General features: G+C 34.8%; 1 protein-coding gene, 1 long non-coding RNA gene and 1 pseudogene across 4 annotated transcripts in view; all 3 read right to left on the bottom strand.

Annotated features, from left to right (window-relative positions):
* The window catches only part of LOC105233304 (uncharacterized), a 1,563,509-nt gene that overhangs the window by 1,316,348 nt on the left and 221,757 nt on the right, over positions 1–25,404 (bottom strand). The window lies entirely within an intron of this gene.
* LOC125776904 (small nucleolar RNA U3) lies at positions 3,725–3,854 on the bottom strand (annotated as a pseudogene).
* Positions 11,763–20,807, bottom strand: LOC125776744 (uncharacterized). The gene is made up of 2 exons (XM_049450299.1): positions 20,570–20,807; positions 11,763–13,012 (listed from the first exon to the last, which is right to left on the bottom strand). Exons 1-2 carry the CDS (start codon positions 20,590–20,592, stop codon positions 12,493–12,495), a joined length of 543 nt encoding a protein of 180 aa, XP_049306256.1. The 5' UTR covers positions 20,593–20,807; the 3' UTR covers positions 11,763–12,492.

The raw sequence follows: 25,404 nt of genomic DNA, 5'->3' as shown, positions 1-25,404 counted from the left end.
TCATCGTGGTCGCCTCATTCTAGAATTTTTGAGTCAAACAAACCTTACAATTTTAAACAGTGGCACACAAAATACCTTTCAAAAGGGAAGTAAAGGTTCAATAATAGACTTAATGTTTGCTAACGACGCACTTAGCAGGCATACTAAGTGGAAGGTGTCAGATATGTACACAAATAGTGACCATATGGCTATAATTGCAGAAGTTTCGTTCTCCCAAGAAACGGAACACTGTCCGAGAAATACTTCTCGAAGGCGAAGTTGGCGGCAAAAGGAATTTGATACTGACGTTTTTGAGAGCGTCTGGAGTGCGGCAAAGGCATCAGGCGAAGATGCCGCCCACTTAGTATCCGCTGTGCGTAAGGAGCTAGTTGCAGCATGCGATGCAACTATGCGCAGGACGAGATACAATATAAATAGGAAGCCGGTATACTGGTGGAACGACGAAATCGCCAAGCTGAGGAAGCTCTGTCACTCAGCTAGACGCCGCCACCAGCGCAACCAGGGAAGTGATAACGAAAACAGCCTCAGAGAATCATTTAAATATGAGAAAAAGCTCCTAAAGTCAGCCATTATCCGTAGTAAAAGATCCTGTTTCGAAAAGCTCTGTGAAGAAGCGAACATAGACCCCTGGGCTTACAAAATTTGTATGTCGAAGTTTAAAAATAAATCTCAGCAACCCAAGAATGCATTATTTATGAAAAATGTTGTCGAAGTGTTATTCCCGACACATGCCCCCATTTCCTATATTAGACGAAACGAAGCTACAGAGCCACCCCTACTAGTCACAGAAGACGAACTATTGGCTATTGCGAAAAAGATCAAAAACTCCAAAGCGCCAGGAATAGATGGTATACCAAATAGAGCCCTTAAAGAAGCCATAACCCTAAGGCCCAGTTTATTTGTTAGCATGTACAATGCGTGTATATTAGAAGAGGTATTCCCCGATCCGTGGAAGATACAGCGTCTAGTTCTACTTCCAAAGCCAAAAAAGCCACCAGAAGAACCTTCATCTTATCGACCTCTTTGCATGCTCGACACAATTGGAAAAGTGTACGAAAGCACTGTAAGAAACCGCTTGGAGTTAGCAATCCAAAAAGCCGGCGGATTATCAGAGAGACAATACGGCTTTATTAAAAAGAGGTCCACTATTGACGCACTAAGAGAAATAGTTGATACTGCAAAATGTGCAATAAGCGGAAAAAGATGGAAAGGTGGTAGGAAAAAATACTGCGCGCTAATAAACCTGGATGTGAAGAATGCGTTCAACTCCGCAAAGTGGGCAAATATAATAAAAGCCCTACACGATATAAACGCTCCTCAGTATCTGAGAAATATTATAATGAGTTATTTTCAAAATAGGAGATTGATATACGAGACGGACGAGGGAACTCAAAGCTACACTATCTCCAGTGGAGTACCGCAAGGCTCGGTTTTAGGCTGATGTACGACGGGGTATTAAGAATACCGCAATCAAAAAATGTAAAAACAATCGCTTATGCGGATGACCTCATAGTGGTAGCTGTAGCTAAACATCTGGATGACCTCCGGATCACATGCAATGACAGCATAAATGGTCTGCGCCGATGGTTTACTGCTATGAGTCTAGAGCTGGCTGAGCAGAAAACAGAAGTCCTGCTCATAAGCTCAAGGAAAATTGAGGAGAAAATATCGCTGAACATCGGAGAATGTGAGATTACTTCACAGCCGCAGTTGAAGTATCTCGGGGTAATATTGGACTCAAGGCTCAAGTTCAAAGAACACCTGGAAAATGCGACAAGTAAGGCAAATAAAATATATAATGCGTTGTCTAGAATGATGGCAAATAAAGGCTGTGTGCGTTCCAGCCGACGATGTTTAAAGCTAAGGCAATAAGTTCAGTGATCCTGTATGCGGCTCCAATATGGATACAGGCGCTAGAAACAAAGTCATATGCTAGACCAATTAACACAGTGCATAGGCTTTCAGCAATACGAGTGATAAGTGCTTTCCGAACCATTTCAAATGACGCTGCTGAGGTATTAGCCAGTATGGCACCGATTGACATCAAGGGAGACGAATTCGCGCGAATATATAACTTATCAGAGACGTCTAAAACAGCAAAAAGAGAAGAGAGAATAAAAAGCATAGCAATGTGGCAGCAGCGGTGGCAAACTTCACGCAAAGGACGGTGGACCTACCGACTGATTTCGGACATACACTCGTGGATAGGTAGGAAACATGGAGACCTGGATTTCCTCCTTACCCAAATACTCAGTGGGCATGGTTGTTTCAAAAGCTATCTATTCAAATATCGTCATGACTTTAGTCAATACTGTCCGACGTGTACAGAGTGTATAGAAAACTCTGAACACGTGTTCTTTTATTGTCCACGGTTTTCAAGTATAAGGGAAATGTTGAAAACCACCCTGGGAGGTAGTATCACGGTGGAAAATTTGACTGCACATATGTGCGAGTCCTCTGTAAAGTGGAAAGCTGTCAGCAGAGCGGCAAATCTAATTATCACAAAATTGAGACATTTAGAACAGATTAGGCGTCAGTCAGTCCGTGCAATAGAGGAGAGTTAAACGTCTTCTTCTCTCCCATGAAGGAGAGAGACATGAGGTGGGAGTAGGTTAGGTTTGGCGGATTAAAGTCCCGCACTCCGGCTTTCGATGCTTCCTCCTACTATAAAAAAAAAGGTGCGTGGAGTCCCTACGCGCGGATGAAGTTATACTTCTTAGTGATATTCAGAAATGCATATCATTTTGTATGAAAGAAAACTAGAAAACTTAAATTCACATTTTATAAATTTATTATGCACATAAAATGAAGAATAAAGCAAAGTCTAAATGAATGAATTTTGACTCAGAAAGTAGTTCCGTCTCTTCGTTGCGGAAGAGAATATGCAGCGTAATCATCTCTCTTTTGTTCTTCGCCAATTTGGCTGCCGGATTGACTTGTGAAGATCAATTTTTTGTTGGTGACATATTCATATGTGTACGCATATGTATGTTTGTATGCTTGTGATTTATTTGTTCGGCAATGTATGCAAATATATGTACATATAAGTATATATGAATGTATGAACATGCAAGTCAATGCGTGCACATGCGTATACATACACTCATATGAGCATGTGCAGATACACAAGATAGGATAGAAGATGTATGCCTTTTAACATCGTATACTATACAAATAAATATTTTTCTTACTAATAGAAATTAAAATAAAGAAAAATATTTATTTTTATAGTATACGATGTTAAAAGCAAAAAATTAAAAATTTATTCTGTCGGGATTCGATTCTGGGACCTGTGTTAGCATCTTGACCTTCCAAGCGCTTACCACCAACACCACCATTGACAATTAGGTTGCGCTGACTTAAGTATATTTTGGTTATGAATGCAAGAAACATACGATGGTTCTAATAATTTTGTTTAAGTATAGAAATATACATACTTTGTAGAACATTTGCTTTCGCAATAAATTTATCACAGCAATACATTTGCATAATATGTATATACATATACATAACATTGCTGTGATGCCCTGAGAAGTATAGTCTTAATAAATTTATTTTTAATTTTTTGCTTACTAATAGAAATTAAATTTATCACAGCAATATTATGTATATGTTTATGTATATTGCTGTGATAAATTTATTTTCTATTAGTAAGAAAAAAATATTTATTAGTATTGATTTCCAAAAGCACAGAAATGATTCTGTGAATTTATTCATTAAAATCGCCACTCAGAAGTCATTTTATCCCTTGTAAGCGAGCGATTTTCTTAAATCTCACGCTCCCAGATAAAACCATATACCTCGTCCTCGTGGGTCAGTTTCAAAAACCACAGAAATGATTCTGTGTGATTCTGAAAGGCCAACGCAGAGTATTTCAACCAAAACATACGTAAAATAGTTGAGAATTCGCAGAAATGAAAGACAAACGAAAGAAAAAGAAGTATAACTTCAATAATGCACAAGCATACAAACATACATATGCGCACACATGTGAATATGTCACCAACCAAAAATTGAAACATTGTTCTACAAAAACAACAACAGCATAAGCATGGAACATTGTGTTGTGTTGTTGTGTCGGCCGAGCTGTGCCGAAAGAAACGAACAAACGATTGCCGATTGTCACCGCTTCGCTTGCTGCTCGCACATCTTCGCAGACAAGGTTGCGTTACATTCATATGGATGGAGCGAGGTTGCGCAACTTTGCGTTACTTTTATATGGAAGGTTGCGCAACCAGAATCTATCGCAACCTTTTCCGGCGTCGTATAAGAAGTATAACTTCAAAAAGTATTTAGCAGAAAAGTATATTGTGTAAATATTAATGAAATAATAAGAAACAGAAGGTGTTCAAGTCCAAACAAACTATAAATATTACTGTGTATATTTATTTTTTTATTAGAATGCTATCAGTTTTACATGCAAAATGATATTCATATCACTACATATGTATATACATATGCTTGTATATAAACGTATAATGTGCAACACATAAAGCGCACACATATCATTACTAATAAGTCATGTCATGATTTCAAATCATGAAGGCGTTGTATGTACTTACATATGTACATGTGTACATATGTACGTGTGTGCTTGCTACATGTGCATATGAATACATAAGTTTTAAATTATAAAAAGTATTATTTATGTACATACATATATGTACATATATTACTAGTTTTTTCATATATTATTATAGTATTTTACACAGAAACGTACATATATGTATGTACATATTATACACATATCAAATGTACATACATATGTATGTACGTATACATGTCTACTATATCAAGCATAGGATATAATTAAAAAGTAATCAATATGTGAAAAATAATTTCCAAATCAATTCATATACATACATACTTAATTGCACATAAACGCATAAAAATATAATATTAGCCAAAAGGCCGGCATGCCGCTGTAAAAAAATTTTGTTTCAATATGACTGCATAATAACCAAAAAATATAACCACTTTGTATCCAATATTGAAATAAAATTTAAGTTTTAGTTATAAAATGGATAAATTTTGGATAAAATTTGGCGATTTCCATTTATTTTTGATGATGCATTGGTTATATTTTTCGGTTATTATGCAGTTATATTGAAAGAAATTTTGAGTTTTCGTACTGTACTGTATACTTTACACTTTATTAAGTAATATTATTATATAATATTAATTATTTGCTTAATAAATTTAAAAAAGAAAATATCCATATGCATGAATAGAGGAATTTCAGCGAATTGCCTAATCATCACATGGCAGCGCTCCATTTTGTCGTAATTTTTGGTAAACAAATGAGGTTCAAACAAGTGTAAAATGTGATTTTTAAAATAAAGATTTTTTAGGTAAAAAACCTGCTAAAAGTGTAAAATGTAGATTTATTTTAAAGATTATAGTGCAATTTAATTAATTTCAAGTGAAAAATGTCAAAAAAGTGTGTTTAATGTGGTGAAATAGTTCTTTGAAATGGTCCAATTTTGCGAATTTTTGAATTTTAAGACCGAATATCTCCTAAACTAAACGTTTGCGGACCCTATAACTCTATATGTTTTTTAATCAAGAGGACTTCCTTTTTCCAACGGTACCTTAAAATCGCGGCGCCAAAGAAATCGGAATTGTGCCGCAAAAATTATAACATAAATCGAGCGCGATATAATTAGAATACCATAATAAAAAATAAAAAAACAGAACAACTAATGCTTACCTACATGCATACATACTCTAGAAAGGAGGAAACGGGAGCAAGAGGACACTAAACAAAGGAGGATATTAGGAAAGGAACATTAAACACAGGAGGAAATAGGAGTATAACAACACCAAACACAGGAAGAAACCGAAACGCAAGCAGCGGATAATATCCCCAAAATTATCAAATACATACATATGTATGTACTTAATTCAAATACATTCTTTCTCCCAAAACTCCCTTGACGCGAGACAAAGTAAGTCGTTTCCATTTTTTATTAACATATGTAAATATGTATGATATCATACGGTTTTATCAAATATAAAACCAATATAATCCGTTTGATCGATTTCTAAATGGGAACAAAGAACAGTTGAGAAAATATATGATCCATATCTATATATATATATAAAAATAAGTCCGTATATGTACGTCGCCGAACTAATCATAAACACGTCGTACGATTTCAACCAAACTTACACACTACGTAGGCAGTGGTCCATATATGGTTTATATGAATTTTGGTTGAAATCCGATAACGCATGTGTGTGCGGTGCGTATGTGAAGTGAGTGTGTTTTTGCCGCAGGCTTTTTTTGTACCGCATACAGCATTCATTAGTATTGAATACATTTTGGTCGTTTGTGTATTGGAGACCATTGCACGGAGTGATGCAAATAGCAATTTGTTATCATTTCTCTTTTCTCTTAGAACGTCATTGGTGATTGATCTTATCATAATCGATTTTTGAAAATATTAATTTCCTCGCATTTTTTGGTGAGTATTTTGATAAAAATAAATTAATTTTCGTTCTAATCATCGTTTTAATTTGAATATTTTGTTAAACAAAATTAAAAAAAACAATGATTACTGAGATAAAAATCGATTGTTTTGCTAAACAAGTGTTCTGATTGTTACAAGTGACATAATCACAAATTTGATATTTTGTGAAAAAAATTAAAAAATTGAGTGAATTTTTTTTGTTTAATGTCCGATCAGTGAGCTAAAAATTACTTGGATTTTTTGGCCAATTTTTAATTGAATTTTGTCACATTTTCAGCAGATTTTCGTGTCTTTTCGTCACTTTTTGGTGCTTTTCGAGTGCAGACGATCTCGAACGTTTCATTTTCGCTTCCGAACGGTAAGACAAAAACTATTTCGATTTTTTGGCCAATTTTTAATTGAATTTTGACACATTTTCAGCTTTTCGAGTCCAGAATTTGCTGGATTTCATCAATTTATTACTGAAGTTCCTTATTATCTTTAGTTTAGTTTCTTCTAAAAAGCCACGAAGAGCAAGAGCTGACATTGGACGTCGGTTGCGTAGAACGCAAAATAGATCAAACGAAAGGGAAAATCAATAGCAAGAACAGCGAGAACTAGAGATTGCAAATACAAGGGAACGTGTTGCAAGATCGGGTTCAGATCGTAGGCCGACAAGTATTAATCAAAATGTTCAAAGGCGTGCCGCAGAAATCTACGTTAATGTTGTTTGTTGTTGTTGGTGCTGGATTTAGATATAATCACGCAATTGATAACAGTTTGCATAAGTTTGTAGTTATGCACATAAAATTATGATGCGACAAAATCAGGAAAATCATATTTTGAAATGTCGGAGACTCTTTCATAAATATGTGGTAGACATGTATGCAAAGATAGAAACAGAGCGTTTGAACTTTACTCAATTCAATCAACGGAAGTTGCGATCAGAAGAGTATATAACGGGTGATTTTTTTGAGGTTAGGATTTTCATGCATTAGTATTTGACAGATCACGTGGGATTTCAGACATGGTGTCAAAGAGAAAGATGCTCAATATGCTTTGACATTTCATCATGAATAGACTTACTAACGAGCAAAGCTTGCAAATCATTGAATTTTATTACCAAAATCAGTGTTCGGTTCGAAATGTGTTTCGCGCGCGTGTTTTGTTCAGCGATGAGGCTCATTTCTGGTTGAATGGCTACGTAAATAAGCAAAATTGCCGCATTTGGGGTGAAGAGCAACCAGAAGCCGTTCAAGAACTGCCCATGCATCCCGAAAAATGCACTGTTTGGTGTGGTTTGTACGCTGGTGGAATCATTGGACCGTATTTTTTCAAAGATGCTGTTGGACGCAACGTTACGGTGAATGGCGATCGCTATCGTTCGATGCTAACAAACTTTTTGTTGCCAAAAATGGAAGAACTGAACTTGGTTGACATGTGGTTTCAACAAGATGGCGCTACATGCCACACAGCTCGCGATTCTATGGCCATTTTGAGGGAAAACTTCGGACAACAATTCATCTCAAGAAATGGACCCGTAAGTTGGCCACCAAGATCATGCGATTTAACGCCTTTAGACTATTTTTTGTGGGGCTACGTCAAGTCTAAAGTCTACAGAAATAAGCCAGCAACTATTCCAGCTTTGGAAGACAACATTTCCGAAGAAATTCGGGCTATTCCGGCCGAAATGCTCGAAAAAGTTGCCCAAAATTGGACTTTCCGAATGGACCACCTAAGACGCAGCCGCGGTCAACATTTAAATGAAATTATCTTCAAAAAGTAAATGTCATGAACCAATCTAACGTTTCAAATAAAGAACCGATGAGATTTTGCAAATTTTATGCGTTTTTTTTTTAAAAAAAGTTATCAAGCTCTTAAAAAATCACCCTATACATCTCCCCGATGCAATCAATAATGATGGAAATGTTGACAATGTTGGACAAGTTGTTATTTTACCAGCAAGTTACACAGGCAGTTCAAGGCACATGCATGAATATGCACAAGATGCCATTTGCTATGTTCGTTTGTATGGTCGACCAGATTTGTTTATTACATACAATGGGACGAAATCAAGCAATATTTATATGAAGGGCAATCTTCTACAGACCGTAATGACATAACTGGACGAGTATTTAGACAGAAGCTGAAGTCATTGATGGATTTTATTGTTAAACATCAAGTTTTCGGCGAATTCGATGTTGGATGTTTTCGGAATGGCAAAAGAGAGGATTACCACATGCTCATATTTTGGTATGGTTAGTCAACAAAATAACAAGCGATCAAATAGATGACATCATCTCAGCAGAAATTCCTGATTAGGAAATCGATGGTGTTGTAAATATTAATTGGCCATGTATGAAAGGTGAGAAATGCACGAAGCGGTATCCCAAAGATTTGATTTCCGAGACAATTAATGGAAAAAATGGTTACCCATGGTAATGCCGACGCTCAACAGATGATAATGGCAAATCAATAAATCTACGAGTAAATAATCTAGATATTACAGTTCATAATAGGTGGGTTGTCCCCTTTTCGCCAATACTATCAAAAGCATTCAAATCTCATATCAATGTAGAATATTGCAATTCTGCTAAATCGATTTAATATATCTGCAAGTATGTAAATAAAGGCAGCGACATGGCTGTGTTTGGTGTTGCAGAGAACCGAAATGATGAAATAACACAATATGAAATGGGAAGGTATATCCGTAGCAATGAGGCAGTTTGGAGAATATTATCGTTCCAAATTCATGATCGAAATCCGACAGTTATTCATTTGTCAGTACATTTGCAAAAGGGACAACGTGTATATTTCACAGTTGATACTGCACAGAAATTTGTAGAGCGACCACCATCAATTGTTTCGAATTGTGTCAAAATGATCAATTTGCTAAAACATTGCTTTCTTCACAAGTACCAACATATTACACTTGGAATGCATCTGGAAAGAAATAGAACAGACGTAAGCAAGGAAGACCAGTTCAAGGTTATGCTGGCATTTTTGAAAGTGATGTCATTGGACGTCTTTATACAGTGCATCCCAGTCATGCTGAATGTTTTTATTTGCGTCTATTATTGAATCATGTTCGTGGGCCTACATCTTTTTTGAGTTTGAAAAGAGGTAACGGTGTCACACTTTTCGTCAAGCATGTCAGGAATGGCATTTACTGGAAGATGATAATCACTGGGATGCAACACTTAGGGATGCATCAGCAACAGGTTCTCCTCATCAAATACGAACATTATTTGCTATTATTATTGCAACATATTTTCCATCTGATCCACTGCAATTATGGGAAAATTTTAAGGATTTTATGTCCGAAGACATTTTGCATCTAGTGCGCCGAATTGCAGGAAAGAACTATTTAATAATTACACCTGAAATGTTTAATGAGGCATTGATTATCATTGAAGATATTTGTTTGGTAATTGCAAATAAAGCATTGACACAACTGGGTTTGGCAGCTCCAAATCGACCAATGCATGATGCATTCAATCAAGAAATAAACCGTGAAAAGCAATATGATTTGAATGAGTTGACCACATTTATAAACTTGAATTTGCGTAAATTGAATCCAGAACAGAGACACGCATGTGATACCATAATGGAATCAGTACGAAACGAAACTGGAGGAATGTTTTTTTTAGATGCTCCAGGAGGAACTGGCAAAACATTTCTGATTTCCTTGCTATTAGCGACTATAAGATCACAGAGTAATGTAGCATTGGCACTTGCATCATCTGGAATAGCAGCGACGTTATTAGATGGTGGTCGGACATCCCATTCTGCACTTAAATTACCACTGAATATGAATGTAAATGAAAATTTTGTTTCCAAAAATTCGGGAATGGACAAAGTCTGCAACAATGCAAATTAAAAGTGTGGAATGAATGTACAATGGTCCATAAGAAATCAGTGGAAGCGTTATACAGGACATTGCAAGACTTGCGTAGTAATGATCAACAGATATTTGGTGGCGCTTTGATTCTGTTGGCTGGTGATTTTCGTCAGACATTGCCTGTGATTCCCCGTTCAACACCAGCAGATGAATTAAAAGCATGTTTAAAGTCATCTTATTTATGGAGACATGTAAAAATACTCAATTTGACTACAAATGTGCGAGTACAAATTCAAAACGATCCATTGGCCGACACATTTTCAAGGCAACTGTTGGGAATAGGCAATGGTCAACTTGCTGTTGATCATGAAACTGGCTTAATTACTTTACCAGATAGCTTTTGTAATATTGCACCAACAAAAGAAGAATTGGTGTCAAGTGTTTTTCCAAATATTGCAGAAAATTATCGCAATCAAAATTGGTTGGCTGAAAGAGCTATACTGGCCGCTAAGAATTAAGACATTGGTCAAACGAATGCAGACATTTTAACCGATGTTCCTGGCGTGGTTGTAACATATCAATCAGTTGGCACGGTTACGAATCAAGACGACGCTGTTAATTATCCGACAGAATTTTTGAATTCATTGGATTTACCCGGATTTCCACCTCATCGTTTACAATTGAAAGTGGGTGCCCCCATTATTATGCTTCGAAATATAAATCAACCACGATTATGCAATGGGACAAGATTAGCGGTTAAAAAGGTTATGAACAATTTGATCGAAGCAACAATTTTAAAGGGGAAGTTTAAAGGTGAAGATGTATTGATTCCACGCATTCCAATGATTCCATCAGATTTACCTTTTGAATTCAAAAGACTACAGTTTCCAGTACGTCTTGCATTTGCTATTACAATAAATAAAGCGCAAGAGCAATCGTTGGAATTCTGTGGAATTGATTTAGGCCAGTTATATGTTTCGTGCTCACGTATTGGCAAGCCTTCAGTTCTCTTTATCTACACAACAACACATGGCAAAACCAAAAATGTTTCTACGAAAGAGCTCTAAGATAGTTTAAGTGATACATACTCTAAGATTGTAAGAAACTAGAATTAAAAGTTGAATAATAGGGAACAAAACCAACTTTATTAAAAACAAGTGTGTTTCGTTTCTTATTTTGTTTTGCCGTGCGAAGCAGGCACCGGGCCCGCTAGTATACATATATTATTGTTGTAATATATTAGGCTTATTAGGGTATTATGATAATATATCATATAAGTATGTGTATGCATACTTATGAAATTATATTACATCTTTTGCCCATTAACTATAAATATTGCTTGGAGAATTGCATAATTTAATAATAGTGTTATCATGCATGTATTCACAAAAATTCGGAAAATGATATTTATATCGATTGATATGATAGCTTATAAAAATATAAGCCAAAAGGCCAACATACGTCTGTAATAGCAATATACTCGTATATTTCTGAGCATAATTTTCATTGAGGAGCTCTGTTCACTCATTTCTTTTAAAATTTCTCCTGCCGTAGCGAGTGTCTAATTTGCTGCGAAGCTTCGAGCATGTTGGTGTGAAAAAACGATCGCTCAACTGTAGGTGTGAAAAAACGAAGACTAAAAATAGTAGGAGCTGGTCGAGGCTGCTCTAGCTACATTCCCAAATGGGTTATGGTGTGGCCGTTGCTGATTCATCTGGTTGCCTGGTAGTTCCGACATTTGTGTGATATGTTGTGAGATGTGGGGTTGTTGTTGTCGCGTTGGTCGCTTGAAATTTATTGAGGAATCTACATCCATGCGTTCGACTCGTTGTTGACTGTTTCTGTATGTGTTTTGTTGATTAAAGTTGTATTGTGGCTGATGACTCATTGTCGGTATGTAAGATAAAAAACGTTTTGTTATTTTTGATAAAAAAAATATTTTTTGGGAGCTATGCTCCTTTATTGAATTCCACTTAAGAACTAACATTTACAATTAATTATACTTAACTCTAGACCTATGTTTGCCGCTGCAACGGGTACGGAGTTTGCTGACGCTGCGCTTCCCACAGGTTGCCACTACACGTGTCGCGCTCTCAGCGATTTAGTGGTGTCATATTATATTACTTTGCACCATATGATATTAATGCATCATATGATATTTTTTGAATGTGTGGGGTGCTAACTAGTCCCCCTTGAAATTCAAACGTCCTCGTTTGAATCTTTAGGTGTATTGAAAATTTGGTTGAGTCCTTCTATTGCCGGTTGTGAGAGTTTGTTGGGTTCATCTTCTTTTTGTTTGATCAGAAGTTTCTTCCCGAAAATTAAGGCGCTGAATATTAACAGGATGATTAGCGTGATGCTGGTTCCGTTTTTTACTCTGTTTGCTGCTTCTAACACACTTACTTCTTTTGTATTGTTGAAGTTAAGCTGTTTCAGCATCTTCAGCGAGAGGAATTCTTCTATATTGAGTGGTGCGGATGACGGTTGAAGGATGGCTGGTAGTGGTTTACTTGTTGTTCTTTCTTCGTTATAGAACTTTTTTCCATCGATAACAATTGTTACGTTGGTATACAAAATTATGAAGGTCCCGCTTAAAAATGTAGGTTCGTTGTTTATTGAAATTTCTCCGTTGTATTTATTTAGAAATATTATTCCTGGTTCCATTTCCTCTATGGTTGGAATATGTTGGTTGTTGACCTCCGTGCAGTTTGGCAAACGACTGTTTAAAAGATTATTTATACAAGTATTATTACTTAAATCTATTACATTATTGCTTAAGCATATTTGTAGGGAATTGTATTTTTTACAATAATTTTCTATTCCATAGATTCCCTTTTCACAGTTTAAAATTGTGTTGAAATTAACATATGGAATATTGTCATTGTCTATTACTTCTTTCACAATATTTATTTCTTCATTTGATAAGATAAAAGAATTTATTATTTAAAATTTCTTCCTTAATTGTTTCTAATTTATATTTTAGCTGTAAAAATGCTTCAATTTCTAAACTCTTTTCATTTTGCATGGTTTTAATTATATTATTTGTAATATTTGTTATCTCGCTAATTTGGCCTATTGTAAGTTTGTTAATTAATACCTGATTATTGTTATTTTGTAAAACATTATTTATCTTACTTGAAATTATTTCGTAGTCAAGGTCTGGACTTCTTGCAATCCATTTCCATGCGCTACCCAGGAAATTTATTGATCTTTTAATTTTTTGCTCTACTTTTAGATTGTTAAGTTGGGCTCTTATCTGTGTTATTAAGTGGGATATGAAGGGGTAATTAGGGTTTTTGCGGATAGTTTCAATTTTAATAGTCGCTTCTATGTGGTCTAGTGTGTCCGTATATTTTTCTATGTCAATTTCATGTATTATCCTAAATGTTCCTGTTTGTAGTCTAGCCGTTCCCTTTTCTATTGTTATTAATTGGGAGTTTGAGTAGTCGAGGATCTGTACTTCCGCCAGGCATAGCGGTAGTAATATTCTGGAAAAAAATGTCAGTACATATTTAGTTACGTATTCTACCTTTGTGAATTATTTGTCCTTTTTCAGTTAACACGGTACTAATTCTATCTTCCTTAACTATTTCCTTACTGTAGGGTTTACTTAACTTAGTTCCTAATCTCCCATTTTTCTTAACAAATATTATTTGTCCTGGTAGATATGATTTTATTTCCTTCTTATTTTTGTTATGGTATTCGATATCCTTTCTTTGTTTCTCAGCTAATTTTTCTAAGTTGCTTTGTCTAGTTCTTTCTATGTCTTCGGGGCAAATGTAACATTCCTATGAAAAAATAGGTCTACTGGTCTTTAAAGTGTAGTGGAATGAACTGAATGATTATACTCGGATACTGCTCTTTCTAAAAGTTCTTCAAAATTTCAGTGTCCACCGTTTTCTTTTATGCAGCGCATTATTTCAATTAATGTAGAGTGGAACCTTTCCACTTGTTCATTAGCTTGTCTTCTGTATGGAGGAGTAGTGTAAACTTCTATTCATCATGAATTTTAAAGAGGCTGAATTTAGAGATGGCTCATTGTCGATAACTATTAATTTTGGTACTCCGAAGAAAAATATAATATCTCTTAAATGTTTCCTGACGTCTTCTATTGCTCTGCTATTTAGGCTTTTTGTTACTGCGTATTTTGTAAATTTGTCTAAAGCTGTCATTACTATTTTTCCTTCTGTTAAAAATATATCGATATGAACTGTGTGTCCTAGATATGTTGGTAATGGAGTTTCTGCAATTTTCGGTTGATTGGGATTTCTCTCGTACTTATTTTCTTTACAAACGGTGCAGTTGGCTATTATTCGTTTTATTTTATTTAACATACCGGGAAAATATTTTGTTTCGAGAATTTGTGTTTTATTTTCTGTGGCATTCCTATGTGCTCTTTAATGTTCTTTTAATATGACGTTCTCCTGCTCTTGTTCGTCACTAATATCTTCAACTAGTTTTTGGGTATATCGGCTTTTTATGCTACTAAAATGAATAGGATAGATATTTTGCATCATACCCATTATCCTTTCTTCAGTATGAATTCCATTTATAACGGATGGGTTAAGGTATCGTTTCATGTATGAAATCAATGACTGTTCGTTGTACTCTGGTTCTGGTAATTATATGTCTATGCACTGTAGAGATGAGCGATATGGTGATTTTTCACTGTGTTTTATATTGCTATTGCGATCGCAACTAAGTCGACGTTCAAACGTCGTTGTTGTTGTTGTATCGGCAGATTCTGCCAATTTGACACTGTTTGGCCGAATAAAAGTCCGGGTCTGTTCCACTTACGTAGACCCGACTGTCGTGGGAACGACGGAAACATTTTGTCGTTATTGGCGGCAAATTCTCTTTTGACTCCTGTAACTGGAGTCAAGTTTTTCCGCTTTTCTTTTCACTACATTTTCGCAAATGTTGGAGCGGTTCGGCTACCTGACACTTAGAGCGTATTGCATAGTTCATTTGTATGTTGGTATGATGGTTTCACACATTTAGAAGGAATTACCATTAGTGTGGTTGATAATTTGTGTGTTTGAATACCCGCTTTTAATATTTTCAAGACCAAATAATTAACGCGAGTTTCCTAACCTTTGGGAAAATATTAAAAACGCGTAATTTTTTTATTCCATCATTTTTTCTGAAATTAATTAGTTACAATTCTTGTTTTCATCACAAAAAGCTTTCAAATGTGGTTTTAACAATAAGTTTTTTTTTTTTTTTTTTTTTTTTTTTTTTTTTTTAAATACATTTTATTTGCAATCTATTTTAGTAAATAATAAGCAAATTTGATAACAAAACCATAATTTGACTTATATTTTTGATCTCCCATGAGATCAAAAATAATATACAATATAACAATATGTTCTAAGTACAAAAATTTTAATTATACATTTAAAAACATAGTAACATATATAATTAAACATTAACTTAATTTCTAAATGGGAGATCTAGAACATGATGTCTTTTAAGTCTAATAGTTTCATTACTATCATCTAATAACATGACTGCCAAAGGATTGTCATGATAACTTATCCTGTGTAAATATGCTGAACTAAATCTTTTAATTTCATCTTTAACAAAAGGAATATTCAGGTCTGAATGAATGGCTTTATTTGTTATGAACCAAGGCGCATTTGTAATTAATCTTAGAGTTTTCGATTGGTATCTTTGTAGAATTTCAATATTTGATTTACAAGCGGTACCCCAAAGTTGCACACCATATGTCCATATAGGTTTTAGTATAGATTTATATAATAGTAATTTATTTTCAAGATGTAACTGCGATGAACGTCCAAGTAGCCAATAAAGTTGTTTGGTTTTTATTTTTAATTGTTTATTTTTGGCTTGTATGTGCTGTTTCCAAGTTAATCGTTTGTCCAAGTGCATGCCGAGGTATTTAACACTATCACTTTTTGGAATAGTATTTCCATTTAAAAGCAATGGTGGGCAGTCGCTTCTTCTTAATGTAAATAAAACATGTACGGATTTACTCACGTTAGCTTTCATTTTCCAGCAATCTAACCAAGTCTGTATCTTGATCAATTCTCTTTGAACTAAATTAGTTGCTTCAATTGGCGTCTGGCTTGACGACAATAGAGCAGTATCATCAGCATAAGTAGCAATTAATACATTTTCAGTTTCAGGAATGTCAGATGTAAAGATGGTGTATAGTACAGGGCCAAGAACGCTTCCCTGTGGTACTCCTGCATTTATGTATTTTATGTCAGACATTTCGTCATTTATTTTAACATAAAACAACCTGCTTGTTAAATAAGACTTGAGAATTAGATAAACTTGAGAGGAAAATACTTTTTTTAATTTATATAGTAGACCTTGATGCCAAACTTTATCAAAAGCCTGTTGTATGTCTAAAAACGCAGCTGAACAATATTCTTTACGTTCTAAAGCATCAATAATGTGATTAATTACACGGTGGCATTGTTCTGGAGTACCATGATATTGACGAAACCCAAATTGGTGTTCTGGTATCACCTTATTCTCTTTTAGTATCGGCAATACTCTGCGCAAAAATATTTTTTCAAATATTTTGGAGAATAGTGACAACAAACTGATTGGTCTATATGAAGTGATTTCGTTCTCTGATTTAGCTGGTTTTATTAAAACAAATTAAAATATTCCATTTTGATTATATTTCATCTACCACTTCAAACATCACACTTCACTTCTTTTCCTTGATACATTTCCTGCCATTATTAAAAATTATAAGAACGTTACACTCAAAACTTCAAACCGCTATGACGAAAAATAGCTTATACGATATATACAATACTCTGAAGAATGTTGTTACTTTTCTGCTATTTGCTATTGTGATCGTAATTCACAGGTTCGAACTGCGATCACAGTTTCGAACTGCGATCGCAATCGCAGTTCATAGAAGCGAACTGCTATTTATAAAAAGTGATCGCAGTTGCGATTTGCGATTCACAGTGAAAAAATCACCGGTAGTGAAATATCGCTTATCACTAATGCACTGTTGGAAAAATTGTTTTAAATTGATATGAAGATATTTCGTCAATCTTGAAAAAAATTTGATTTTTGAAAACATTGATTGGAACTTCTGTACAAGGGATTAAATTATGGCTTGAGCTTTCATCGCTATGAATCGTAGGTGTGAGTGAATTTATTTGTATTGGTATCCTTGAAAGGGCGTCTGCAACTACATTTGTTTTACCAGGTTTGTAGGTTAGTTCATAGTTATATTCTTTAAAATGGCTTTCCATCGCTTCATTTTACTATTACATTATGGCTTAAGGCATAGGTAAGAGATTGATGATCGGTGATAATTTTAACTTTTTTTGAACCATAGAGGTAATTTCTAAGTGGATTAAGTGACCATATTATACCAAGCATTTCCTTGTCATTGGTGGTATAATGTTCTTCGGCTTTACTTAGAGTTCTCGATATGAAAGTAATTGGTCTACCGTCTTGCGATAGGACGGCATCTAATGCGAAATCTGAGGCATCGGTCGTTAGTTCAAAATCTTTATCGAAATTTGGATGCGATAAACTATATCCTTGGATACTAAAGTATTTTTTATTTTATTAAATGCTTCTAAAGCCTCGTTGTCTAATTCTATTTCTATCTTTTTCGAGTTCCGTTTGGAGACATGACCGGCTTCTCCTCTTAACAGTGCTGTTAATGGTTTAGCTACTTTTGCGTAATCCTGGATAAATCGTGGGTAATAACCTGACATACCTAGGAAGGATCTTAATTCGTTGAGAGTTTGTGGAACTGGAAATTTGGCTACTGCTTCTACTTTTTCAGGGTTGGTTTTTATCCCATTTGAACTGATTACATATCCTAAAAATTCTACCTCTTCTTTAGCAAATGTACATTTATCTAATTGGATTTTCATGTTAGCATTTTCTAGGGTTTGAAATACTAATTCTATGTTTTTAAAATGTTCTTCTTCGTTTTTGCCAAATATTATTACATCATCGATGTAAACATAGCATCTTACTCCTATATGTTGACGAAGGATATCGTCTAGTGCTCTTTGGAATGTGGCCGGAGCATTCTTTAAACCGAAAGGTAGGCGGAGGAATTCATATTTTCCGTTGTTTACGGAAAATGCTGTTTTTTCAATGTCTGACTCGCGAAGTGGAATCTGATGGAACCCCCATAAATAGTTTATTGTTTCCCAGATTTGCAAGGACTTCGTTAATTTCTGGTATGGGATATTTATCGGGAATCGTAACTGAATTGAGTTTACGATAATCTACGACCATTCGGAATTTTTTTTTCGCCAGAGGCATCTGCCTTTTTGTTAACTATCCAAATTGGGGAGTTATACGGAGATTTCGATCTCCTTATTATTCCGTTATCTAAGAGTTCTTCAATTTGGCGTTCGATTTCGTATTTTAATGCCATGGGATACGGGTATGGCTTGGGATAGACGGGGGTTTCGGTTGTTGTCCGGATTTTGTCGATATGAATAATTGCTTTTAATTCTTTAAGTGTGTCGTTGCGTATTATGCCGTGGAATGACCCTAGAGTTGGTAATATAAAAAATTTTATTTTCCCTACTGTTGGTCCGAAAATGTCGACGAAGGTATGGTGAGTAATTTCAATTGTTCCGGCAACTGATTTTACCGTAAAGGGCTTTTCGTTCAGAATTGGATTTCTAATTCTAGTGGATTGGATGTAATTCTTATTGGATCCGGTATCGATAAGAAAATCTATCTCCGCGCCTTGTTCTAAATTCGTAATAAGGCAGCGAAAACGGCCCTAATCTAAAAAATTAATAGTATCAGGCTCATTTTTTCCTGCATTGTCGTAATTGCCATCGTAGTAATTGAGTTAGTTGTGCGGAAATCGGACGTTTCGGTGGTCGATTGTCCTGGAATGTATTAGGCCTATTCTGATAATTGATTTGTCTTGAACGTATTGATTGGTCTACTTCCATTGGGGTCGGTGGTTTAGGTGGTAAGTTCGGTCTGTTATTAAAGGAGGTATTTTCTCTGGTAATATGGGGGTTGTACGGGTAATTGTTGAACCTCGGCAGGAATCCTTGGTTATTTTGCATATAGTTGGGAGAGCGTTGGGGGTAAAAGGGTCTGTTGTTATTGAAATTATTAAAATTGTTATTTCGGGGAGGTCGTGGTGATGGTTGAATATTGGGTTTGTGTGTATTGTTCGCGTGGTTTATTCTATATGTCATGTTCTCAAGTTTTTGACATAAATGTAATGCTTGGGGCAAGGTTGTCGGTTCTCTCATGCTAAGAAGACGAGGTAAATTGCCATTTAGTCCTCTAATAAATGTGTCAAAAGCTTTGTCCCTATATGAGTTTGTCATAGTCCGTATGGACTCGTCACTTAACTCGAGACATGAAATTTTATCTAATATAAGTGAAAGGTGTTGATAAACTCTTTGATAGAAGGTCGGACTGTCGTCATAGCGTTGGACCATAGTGGTCATCTGATATTCGAGGGTACCTATGTCCCTTTTATCTGAATAATGCATTATAAGGCATTTTCTAATTTGGCTCCAATCAAGTGGAGTATTATATGATTCTAATGCGGTGTCGGCATCACCAATTACTTTATGCCTGATCGTATGAAGTATCGCAAAATATTTAGGGATATTCTTGACTCCCTCGTAGGCTTTAAAAATCCTGTCTACGCTCTTCCTCCAGGAGTTAAATTCTCCTGATCGTCCTGAGAAATCCCTAAGGCATTCCACCATGTCCGGAATCTTATCTAGTTCATTTATGTTGTTCGCGTTTAGTGTCACGCTATGGTCGGGTTTGTGAAGTCTGTTACAGTTTGCGTACTCATTCGTTCGAGTACTTCTCGAACTATTGTTATTATAAGAGTTGGGTTAGGGGTGGGAGGGTTTAAAGGATGGGTGGGGGGATTTGGAGGATGGGTGGTTTGCCCATAATCTAGCCTCATTTGATTTAGCTGCTCAATTAGTTCTTCAGCTGTGTCTTGCATTGTAATCTTTTTATTTCTATGTCAAACAATTAAATTATAATTAAATTTCCTTTCTTTGCACTAGCACTTTCCTTAACAATTTTAGAATTTTTTGTAAAAGCTTAGTTTAATTGAGGACTATTTTTCCCCCTCTTTTTTTTCTTCGATTAATTAAATTCCTTTAAATTAAATTTATTTTCTTTAAGTTTAAGACCTCTCTTTTTTTATTTTGAATCTCTCTCTATTTGGGTTGAAAAATTTAATAGTTTAATACTGTACTCTTTACAATGACAATATTTTTTATAATAATTTAGTATTTTTTATAAGGCTTACATTAAAGGTCTCCAGCTTTCCATGGGATGTTTTTATGCGCTCCGGGGTTGTCCTTTTCTCTATCGGTACTGAGGTCCATCGACGTTTCTAAATCCCACGTTGTGCGTTGCAGCCGCTCGTTAGCACAGTAATAATTTTTTTTCCACTTTTCACGCAGCCTTACTTTTTTATTTTCAGGCTTTTTTTCCTTATTCACAATCACTACCGTTCGCCACTCGCGTAGCCTTACTTTTTGGTTTTCAGGCAGTTATATTAAAGAAAAGGATGACTTGAAAAGAGAGATAAAAGTTAGGTAGAAAAAGTAATGTAAAAATTAATAGGGTGAATATTACAATATGTTACTTCGCCATCGCTAGAATTGAAAATATATCTTAAATTCTAATAGGATTTTCAATTTTCAGTTTTCTCTTAATATTAGAGCTATGAATATTTTCCAAATTAGAATAATTATATTTCTGTTTTTCTTTATGTCTTAAAGGTTTATAATTTTCTATATATATATTATTTACACCTTTGTGTTTTTTAAAATTCTCTCTTTTCATTTCTTTTATTTGTACATTTATTTTTTCTTATTAAACTGGTTTCATAAATTTTTCTTTTATTACAATTTCCTTGTTCAATATTTATTGGTTTTTCATTTGTAACTGAATAATAAGAATTGTTATAATATTCTATTGCTTTACTATTTTTTTCTTTAATAAGAGATTTTTGTTCAATCATTAAAACTCGAATTTTTTCAGAAATACAGTTACGCAATCTCTTAATATCGGCATTGCCAGAGTGGCTGTTAGGCTTCACCTGATGAAGACTTATATTTTCGGTTTTTAAATAATCTTTAATGTTTACACTTTTGAATTCATTATCGAAAATTAATTTATTAAAATGTCCCTTTTGAGATTTATAAAGTCTAAGTTTTTCTATTATAGTTTGATAGGTTCTGTCTTCAAGATAATAAGCAACAGAAAATTTTGGAAAGCGATCAATAAATGTCAGAAAATCTGATTTTGTATTTGTGTAGACACATACATATGTATGTATTATTTGTTTTATGTCTGTTGGAGTTTCAGTTAACCTTTATGTCAACAGCAGAACTTTTTTACGCACGTCAACAGCAACACACCCGGGTATGTACATACGTTTTGTATGGCAAATGGCATGCCGTTATAACTCGGCAGGTACACATTCAACTAATCGCTTGCGATTCAGATTTTTTTTACTAATAATTCAATAATAATATTTCTAATAATTCAATAAATAATGATTCAGTAGTTGGTGACGAGGCTTTAGATGAATGTGTAGGTGATATTGGTGGTGATGACTCAGACTTAGAAGAGCCCACGTTACCAGAATATGACCCAGAGGACGACAGTGATTCTGATGAAGAACTTGAAGATGCACCAATTGAAGCTGGGGAATATTTTACTGCCAGAGATGGTAATGTTTGGTCTTCGATACAACCACAACCTGTAAGATTCCGTACGCACAACATTCTAAGAAGTGCACAATCTGGACCAGTACGGGCAACGCAAGGTTTGACCATTTCAGAAACGTTCAAATTGATAATGTCAGACGAAATATGTGACATAATTTTTCGTGAATCAAATCGAAAGGCAAGGCAATTCTTTGATGATGACAATGCAAAACATCCAACAAGAGAACCGAGATCATGGATTCCCATAACAGAAAGTGAATTTGATGTATATTTGGGCGTACTTTTGCTAAGTGGCGTTACACATTCTGGTTACGTGCATACGAAAGATTTGTGGAATACTAAATCACATCCATTATATCGTGCTGCAATGAGTGTACGACGATTTTGGGAAATTAGCCGCTTCATTCGTTTTGATAATGGAAACACACGCCAGCAACGCAAACAAACTGACAAAGCAGCAGCAATATCGGACGTTTTTTTGATGCTAAACAGCTGTCTTCGTAGATATTACGTGGCAGAAGCCAACGTCACCGTAGTTGAACAATTGCATGCTTATCGTGGTGGTACTGGCTTCACGCAATACATACCATCAAAACCTGCCAAATGTGGGATAAAATCAATATTGTTGAAAGTATAAATAACTAAATTGAATTTAATTTTTCAATGCAGGGACAAATCTATACAGGAATAGCACCGTCTGGTGAACGTGAAAGAAACGTTGATGAAAGAATAGTCAAAGATTTATGTATCAGCCTTTTTGATGGAAGTGGAAGAAATATTGTATGTGACAACTTTTTCACTAGCTACACTTGGCAAAATCTTTGATGATAGACAATAATTTATCCTTCGCCATCGAAGCCATGATAGGTAGGCCCATCCGAGTTGTGGATGAAGGAGCACATGAAGCGGAGGAGCGTGATAGTACGGGACGCCTAAAAGTAAAGGGGAATTGCTACATCTGCTCCAAACGACGCCCTACTCGTAAAGCATGCACATTATGCAACAAACCAGTGTGCGCAGAGCATTCCAAAGACTTGCCGCAATGCGATAGATGTAATTGAATTTCAATAATTTTAAATTTTTTCGTAGTTTTTTTAATATTTTTTTATAAGTATTTTATAATTTATAATAATTTTTATGCCACAAGTATTTTTTTCACTCAAAATAAACTATATTTTTCAAATATTATCATATTTGCATGCGTTTTACTATACATATGGTATGGTATACCCAGGTATGTATGCTGTTGACGTAAGGGTGCAACTTTGTAAATGGGCTTTATCTACCAAACGGATGATCCAATCCTAACCAAAATTCAGACTATTGCGTAAAACAGTTTTCGCTAGGATATCTCGAAATTTCAAGTCGATCCGATTATCCAGTTCAGAGCTACAGCGTTTTGAAAACGCAAAACATACCCAGGTATGTTGCCGTTGACATAAGGGTTAAATGGAATTTGGATTTAATTGGATTTCTATCAAATTTCGATTTGGTACAAGTGGAGCAATTGTTAATGTATTTTTGGGTTAAAAATTTCAAATTAGGAATATCTTTTCAAATTATCTCAAATTATCTTTTTTAGACCAAAGTAATTTTCGTCAATACCGGTATGACCAGTTTCATTTTTATGGTAATTATTGCTTACTTTAAAAGCTTCTTTTTCCGTTTCAACATCTTTTGCATTATATCTGTGTCGTTTTACCATAACATCTTAAGTCTTAAAATTGAGTTTTGAGATATTGGCGATTTCCTCTAAAATCTATTGTGTTGAAATTTAATGAGATATTTTTAATCAAGGAAAAAGTAAAACTATTACTTAAAACATTATATGCCGATTTTGAAAAAAAATTTAGTAAAAAGTTTGTTTTGTTCGATGTTTTGTACATAAGATATTTAAAAAAAACGAAAAGTTAAGAAAAATCAAATCTTAATTTGACTTAAGATATTTTGTCAAAATGAATACTTCAGTTGGATAATACTTAAGTTGACATAAGAGCTTTTGCTAAAACTGAAACAAATAACTCATTGGATAAAAGATTTTTTTATTAGTTGCAATGAATGAATTTTTATTTTGTCCTGGACATGAATCACTGTATAAAACAACGTGCTTTGCATTGGTATTTAATGTTAATAAATGATTAAACACACACGATGCTATTTCATTACCCCCTCTTTTTGCTATTGTTTCGTGCCACATGTAGCATGAGGCCTGATTACTTGCACAATCATGCATAGTAAGATTAAAAGTCCACAAAGGCCTTTTGTAAAAAGAAAGTGAGGTTCTTAATAATTGAATATTCTCGAACGCTCGACGAGTCACTCGCGGACGATGCGTCGATGGTTGAGAATATGAAATAAGAAAGGAAATATATATCAGTAAAAGAAAACACCAAGTTTTGTGTTTAATATAATATATGGATATACAACCAAGTTTGGTTCCTTTATTGAGTTTAGATTATTACAAATTACTTACTCGCTTAAGATAGTGGTGATGTTGATTATGGTGGCCGGTGGATGACGTCTTGTTCGCTCCGTGCGTGACTAGCAGAATCGCTTGCTAAGCCATTAGTTGAGTGAAAGTTATTAACAGCTAACTGGCAATGGTTTGTTCTATGCTCACTAGGGTTGGCTAGAAAGAAATTAGGCACTGGTCTAAACAATAATCGTGTAGGAAGACACTGCTGTAGGTCAAAACACAACACTATAAGTGTAGCATCAGCTAAAGCTCTCAGCTTATCATTTTTTTTAGCATCATAAGCTTTTTCTGCTAAATTTACATGTTTAGATTGCTCTAGTTTTAAAGAGTTCAATTCTTCGGGTTTAGCAACTTGTATTTTGCATTTGAGCAAATCACACTTATGACAAGTGTCAATTTTAGGTTTTTTTAAGTTTTAAGTTGAGTGTGCTAAACAATTGCGAAAATTTTGAAATTGAAACGGAATAAGCGTATTTTTCACAACAGAGACGATGTATTTCATTCACAGATAAATCACTTGGCAAATAACGTTTTGATGTGTCCCTTCGAGTATAATGCGACTCATACGATGGGAAGCTTTTAATAAAATCTAAAATTTCATTCCCTTTTGCGATAGAAATTTTTTTATCGCATTTATGTTTTCCACGTCCATCGCCGATTACACGCCCATCAAGTTTTGCACTCACAACCGTTTTTATAGATTGTTCTGTTTTGGATAATGTGAATGTAAAGAATTTTTTGCATACTGCGATTTTATTACTACCAAATTTCAGGAAATAATTGTTTGTATAAGGTCTTATTCTTGGTGTTAAGTCATGTTTAGCCTTTTTTACTGTTTTCGTTTCTTCAACTTCAATTAAGCCACCAAGAAATGCTTTGCGTAAATTTTATGAGCCTAGTTCCCAGTACTGTGCACAGTGGCATTTC

The sequence above is a fragment of the Bactrocera dorsalis genome, chromosome 2 (assembly GCF_023373825.1).
Source record: "Bactrocera dorsalis isolate Fly_Bdor chromosome 2, ASM2337382v1, whole genome shotgun sequence".
NCBI classification, from domain to species: Eukaryota; Metazoa; Arthropoda; class Insecta; order Diptera; family Tephritidae; genus Bactrocera; species Bactrocera dorsalis.
Note: the sequence above shows the minus strand (reverse complement) of the source record. Positions and strands in the feature narration are given on the sequence as shown.